Source organism: Eptesicus fuscus, chromosome 20 (genome assembly GCF_027574615.1).
Source record: "Eptesicus fuscus isolate TK198812 chromosome 20, DD_ASM_mEF_20220401, whole genome shotgun sequence".
Lineage (NCBI taxonomy): Eukaryota > Metazoa > Chordata > Mammalia > Chiroptera > Vespertilionidae > Eptesicus > Eptesicus fuscus.
Window position 1 is genome coordinate 37,683,634 of NC_072492.1, and position 6,004 is coordinate 37,689,637.

The 6,004-nt window shown below is 55.6% G+C and overlaps 1 protein-coding gene across 1 annotated transcript; it reads left to right on the forward strand.

The window, feature by feature from the left end:
* Positions 1-3,950: 3,950 nt before the first annotated feature.
* HEXIM1 (HEXIM P-TEFb complex subunit 1) lies at positions 3,951-6,004 on the forward strand. The gene has a single exon (XM_008149243.3). It carries the CDS (start codon positions 4,558-4,560, stop codon positions 5,635-5,637), a length of 1,080 nt encoding a protein of 359 aa, XP_008147465.1. The 5' UTR covers positions 3,951-4,557; the 3' UTR covers positions 5,638-6,004.

Below are 6,004 nucleotides of genomic sequence, written 5' to 3' on the forward strand. Positions count from 1 at the left end.
CCATGGGCGGTGAAGGGAGCTCAGGGCCGGGGGTCTCGGAGAAAGACGGAGGGGAGCGGGGTGTCCTGGGAGGGGTGCGGCTAAGGCGCCGGGGGGCGGGGGGTGGAAGAGGCGCGGGCCACACCCGCCGCAGGGAAGCGCCAAGGACTCGCCCTCCCGGCCCCGTCGGGGGCCCAGAAGGAGACGCGCAGCTCCGTCACCGTAAGACGAGTGGCTGCTCCCTGGGGTGGGCGCGGAGGGCTGGGGTCCAGGCACCCGGGCCCCGGAAGTGCCCACTGCCCGCTTGCCCTCAGCTTGGGCCCCCTTCCCGTGATCTCTCCCCCTGGGCTTCCCCAGGGAACTTTCTGGAAGGCCAAGACCAAGTGGGAGCCTCTGCCCCGCCCTTAGGCGTGGGGGCGGGGACCTGCGCCAGGAGACCCCCTTTGGTGTGGGCCGAACGCGGGAGTGGGCACAGGCCTCCCAGTAACACTGCTGCTGGGGCACTGCGTTTCCTTTCTCACCTCCTGGCAACTTGGGCCCTCCTTGGGCCAGCACCAGCCCTGTCACCCAGGCCGTGGGGGCGCCTCGGAGGCCGCTGGCCAAGGTCCCCATCTGTGAAGGCGGCGGCAGCCTTGAGACCCCTGTTGCTGCCACCACCTGGGCCCCAGGACCTTCCTGCCCCTGGTGAGGAAGAGCAGTTCTGAATGCCCCTCCTGGGAGCTACCTGGGTCAGCCCCGGGCCTTGCCCGCTCTCCCGGGCTCGGCCATCACTCTTGTCCTCGGTCCTTTTCTCCAGGCGGGGTCCCTCAGAACAGACACAGAGGCCCCGGGTTACAAGTAGAGAGGCCACGGCGGGCAGCGGGAGAGGGAAGAACTGGTGCTGGGGACGCAGGTGTGGGGCGGAAGCCACTCCACCTCTTGCACACACTAATTGTTGTGACTTGGGCAAGACAAGATCTTTTAAAAATATATATTTATTGATTTCAGAGAGGAAGGGAGAGGGATAGGAACATCAATGATGAGAATCATCAATCTGTTGCCTCCTGCATGCCCCCGACAGGGGATCGAGTCCAGGCACGTGCCCTGATTGGAACTGAACCATGACCTCCTGGTTCATAGATTGATGCTCAACCACTGAGCACACTGGCCGGGCAAGACAAGATCTTAATTGCTCTGAGCCTGGGGTGTCTTGTTTGTGAAAGAAAGATGGTGATCATAAGGCAGTCAGTCCTGGGGTTGACATGACCAGGGTTTGTAAAATGCCTGGCAAAGGGTTAAAACTCAGCTGATGGTAAGGTGCCTGGCCTCCTGTTTGATAGCATTCTAGAATTCCACAAATGAGTCCACACAGCTGCGCCCTGTCCAGTCAACAGGCTGGGCTCAGATATACCTTCCAAATTCCCTGATTGAGGGTACCCAGGAGTCCTTTCGAGTCTAAAAATGTGGTAACACACCGGAGGTCTCTAACTCCCTGATAGAAGCAGAGGCCCCAGGGCAAGGCCTTCCTGCCCCGGGGTTTCCAGGGAGCCCCTGGGGCTCACCCAGTGCTCCTAGCGGGAGGGGCAGCACTGGCTCCTGAGGAGCCTCCTGCTGGACTGAAGAAGCGGCAGGGAAGGCAGGCTTTTCAGATGGACCTGAGTTTTTATTTTTATTTTTGACCTGAGTTCTTAGAAGCGCAGGGAAAACAGGCTGGGATGGTCAATTTCAAAACAGCTGGCTGTGCCCCACAGGCACTCTTGCTCGCCTCTCCCTTGGGCCTGCCATCACCACTTTCTCACAGAACCACTCCTGAATTCCCAGACAAATCCTTTCTTTGATCATGATGCTTGCTCTTCATAGACTGCCCTTCTTTATGCCACTTTGCCTGAAAACGATTCATCCTTCAAAGACAGCTAATAAGTCACTTCCCCTTGAAACCTGTACACAATTGTCAACTCCTAAGCAGCTTGGCTCACCAGCTCCTATCTGATTTTTGTCCCCTGCCATTTTGGCTCACTGTGGTTTGATGGCCTCTTTACACAGTCTATGAGCAACAAGGACGACGTTATCCATCATCATGCGCTCCTAACAAATCTTTGCTAAATGAAGAAATAAGAGCCTAAATCATGCTGAAATTGTTAGGAATGAAAATGAACTAAATCTAGAGTTCTTGGGGGGGGGGGGGTTAGAATTTTTGTGTTTGTGACAAAGAAAAATGGCCCGTGTGTCACAAAGACCTTCACACTAGCTGGAATTGCCACTTAGTTGTCATGTGACCTTGGACAAGTCACTTAATTTCTCTGAGTCTTAGAGACTTCCTATCTCTAAAATGGAGACAATAATTTCTATCCTTACTCACTGGGCCGTGGTGGGGTCAAATGGTTCTGCGGTAAAAGCACATTATACGGTAAAAAGCTGGTGGAATGTCAGCCGCTATTGCTATTAAGGGAGAAATAATAAGAATGGGTCACTGGGTGTGTGGTTAAGAGGGAGAAGTTAAGATTAGAGTGGATTTAGGCCTAAGTAATTAGGACCAAAGGTTTGAGCTACTCCCAGGCCCGGTCCTCTGGGCAGGTGCTTGGAATCTGGAGAATTTTCTCAAGAACAAGCCTTCCTCCCTCTCCCCATGAATCTATCCCACAGGCCTGGGCCAACCCCCCTGGTCCCGTTTTTGGATAAAGCATCCCCCTTGGGGAAGCCTCTGGCTCGCTTCCCTCCCGGTGTTGCCCAGCACCCACTGATGAGGAAGAGCCTCTGTGGCGATACCCCCTTCCTCAGTGAGCCAGGGTTGATTACTTAAATTCACTATGAATTTCGAACCCCTTTCGAACAAGGAGGTTCATCAGCTGGCCCGGACTCCCCTGTCCATCTCAAGAAATGCTCTGAACAGACCACGTCGGCCCCAAGAGGCCATTTTCTTCGATAGAAGCTGAGGCCTCGGGAGCGAGGCCTTCCTACCCCGGGGTTTCCAGGGAGCCCCTGGCGCACACCCCGCGCTTCCCGGATACCGGCCAGGCGAGAGGCTCTCAGCCCACCATCTTGCAGCGGCGGCATCCCTGGGGCAGCGGCGGCACCGAAGGGCTACCCTGGGGCTGGGGCCTGGGCACTTTCCCCCGTAGGTCTCGAGGCCGTCCGAGGGTGGGCGTCACTCGGGACTCGAACCTGCCTTCTCATCTCCTGAGGCCTAGTCCGAGGTTGCTGTGCTAGCGCAGTCACACTGTCCCTTTAAGGCGGCACTTTTTATACTTCATTTGTTTACTTCTTCATGCGCTTTTCATTTTTTACAAAATGTGTCACAATATCCGTCCGCAATCGTCGGCCCGAGGTTCTAGCAACACATTTTTAAACCATTTCTGTAATCTTAAGAACGGAAAGTTACCAGCCATGGGTCCCTAGGTCTCTTGATAAGACTTAATTTTTTTTTTACACTTTAGGGACTACTTTTTAGGAATAAACCATTTTTTTGACCCAGTTAACAAATGATTACGACCTTCAGCACCTTTCCACTGAGTACAGAATACGATAACATGCTTTAAGACGCACCTTTTCATTAAAATATTCTGTGTGGGCCCTCACAGACCTTCGAACCTTCTCGTATTCCTGAAGCAGAATGGTATGGCCCAGGACCCGCCCCATCGCTCTGCATTGGTTTCCTCCCTCCGCGAAACGTGTGACTGTTAACCAATGGTCACTCACGTTTTTCCAAAGAGGGACAGGCGGCGGAGGGGGGTGGCCTGGGAGACGCTCCCTGCGCGATCAGGCATTGGCTACGTCGCACGGCGCGTGTAGCGGCGGGCCCGAAAGATGGGAACTACGAGTCCCAGAGTCCTGCAATGGGGGCCCCATCCCGCATGCGCATGGGCGGCGGCCAAGCTGCTATATAAAAGCGGCGCAGAGCGCTGGGAGGCAGCAGTTGGAAGTTGGCAGGTGGAAAGGCAGGTTGGGAGGGGCAGCTGGGGGAGGAGGCGGAAGAGGAGCTGTCGGGAGGGGGAGGAGGGAGGGAGGGAGGAAGAGAGGAGGAGAGCTGAGCAGAGCATTGAGCCAAAGGGGAGATGAGTTTGTCTGTCCTCGGATGAGGCTCCGGCCCGGCCTAAGGAACTGGGAGCTCGGGTTGGAGCGACACCCGTGGAAGTGGGAGGTGGCGGCTCTGGGACCTTAACCCCTTGTGAGCGCTGCGGCGGGGGATTTAACCCTTTGTGGGTCCGGCCCCTCAGCGGCAGCGTCATCGGGTAGTTTTAACCCCTTCGGGGCTGGGTTTAACCCTTTGGACTTAACCTCATCTAGCCCACCAATTTCTCCATTGTGGGGGGCGCTCTGCGGGGAGGCTTGGGCCGACCCCTTCGTACATTACGTGCTGTTCCTGCTGCTGCACCCCTTTGGACCTGCTTAGCTGATCGCGCTGTGGCGCTTAACCCTTTACTGACTTGAGCGCCCCCAAGTTGCAATTGGAGTTTGCTGACAGGACTGGCTAAAGGCATCACTGCAGGAAACACCGAAGTGGAATCTGTTGGACATTTTTTTCTTCAAGAAAAGAAAAACCTCATTTTTCTTCAAGGACTTACAGCCAAAATTCTTCGAACTTTGAGGACTCTTGTTGCCATGGCCGAGCCGCTCGCGTCGGAATATCAGCACCAGCCTCCAACTAGCAACTGTGCAGGTGCTGATGCTGTCCAAGAAGAGCGGAACCCCGACCGCCCCCCAGGCGCAGAGGAGCCGGTGCCCGAGGACGACAGTAGGTGGCAATCAAGAGCGGTCCCCCAGCCGGAGGGCTGTCCAGGGCCCGAGGGGGAAGGGAGCCTGGAACCCCAGCCGTCTCCTTTGCAAACCCAGGTCTGCCCAGAACCTAGCTGCCTGGAAGCGGACGAAAAGGGCCAGAATGGAGATGACTTGTCCGCTGTCGGAACAGTCCCGCCGCCAGCGGGAGGGGAACAGAGGCCCGAGACTGAACCGCTCCCCCAACCGTGTCAGGACTCCGAAGCCAACAAGTTGGGGGCTCCTGCCGCTGGAGGCGAGGAGTCGTGGAAACAGCAGCAGAGACAGCTGGGCAAGAAAAAACATCGGCGACGCCCTTCCAAGAAGAAGCGGCATTGGAAGCCCTACTACAAGCTGACTTGGGAGGAGAAGAGAAAGTTCGACGAGAAACAGAGTCTTCGAGCTTCGAGGATTCGAGCCGAGATGTTCGCCAAGGGCCAGCCGGTGGCGCCCTATAACACCACGCAGTTCCTCATGGATGATCACGACCAGGAGGAGCCGGATCTCAAAACCGGCTTCTACCCCAAGCGGGCTGCGGCCAAATCGGACACCAGCGATGAAGAGTTCATGGAAGAGGCGGGTGAGGAGGATGGGGGCAGCGACGGGATGGGAGGAGACGGCAGCGAGTTTCTGCAGCGGGACTTCTCGGAGACGTACGAGCGGTACCACGCGGAGAGCCTCCAGAACATGAGCAAGCAGGAGCTCATCAGGGAGTACCTGGAGCTGGAGAAGTGCCTCTCCCGCATGGAGGATGAGAACAACCGGTTGCGGCTGGAAAGCAAGCGGCTGGGTGGCGGCGACGACGCGCGCGTCCGGGAGCTGGAGCTGGAGCTGGACCGGCTGCGCGCCGAGAACCTCCAGCTGCTGACGGAGAACGAACTGCACCGGCAGCAGGAGCGAGCACCGCTGTCCACGTTTGGAGACTAGACTGGAACTTTGCGGAGGGGCGGGACAAAGGGGACTTTTTACAGTGATGGGATGTAACATTACACACGTGTGTATATAAGACAGTGAACCTTTTTATGCCACATAATCAGAAGAGAAAACCCCCCCGGCTTTGGTTGGTTTGGTAAATTTAGCTATGATGTAGCTTGCGTGCTTTTTCCTGTTCTTTAATTATGTGAAACTGAGGGATGCGTTACTTTTCTTTAGAAGTTGTTTTTTTATGTGTAATTTGACCAAGTTACAATGCATTTTCTGTTAAGAATCCTCTTAAGCTGATCTATAAGGTGGCCAAATCTGAGAACCATTAAATTCCTTCTAGTTATAATAAATTTAATATTTGTAAATGTAA

Excerpts from the sequence above, each read along its gene's own strand:
- HEXIM1 (XM_008149243.3), top strand. The coding sequence starts at position 4,558 with ATGGCCGAGCCGCTCGCGTCGGAATATCAGCACCAGCCTCCAACTAGC.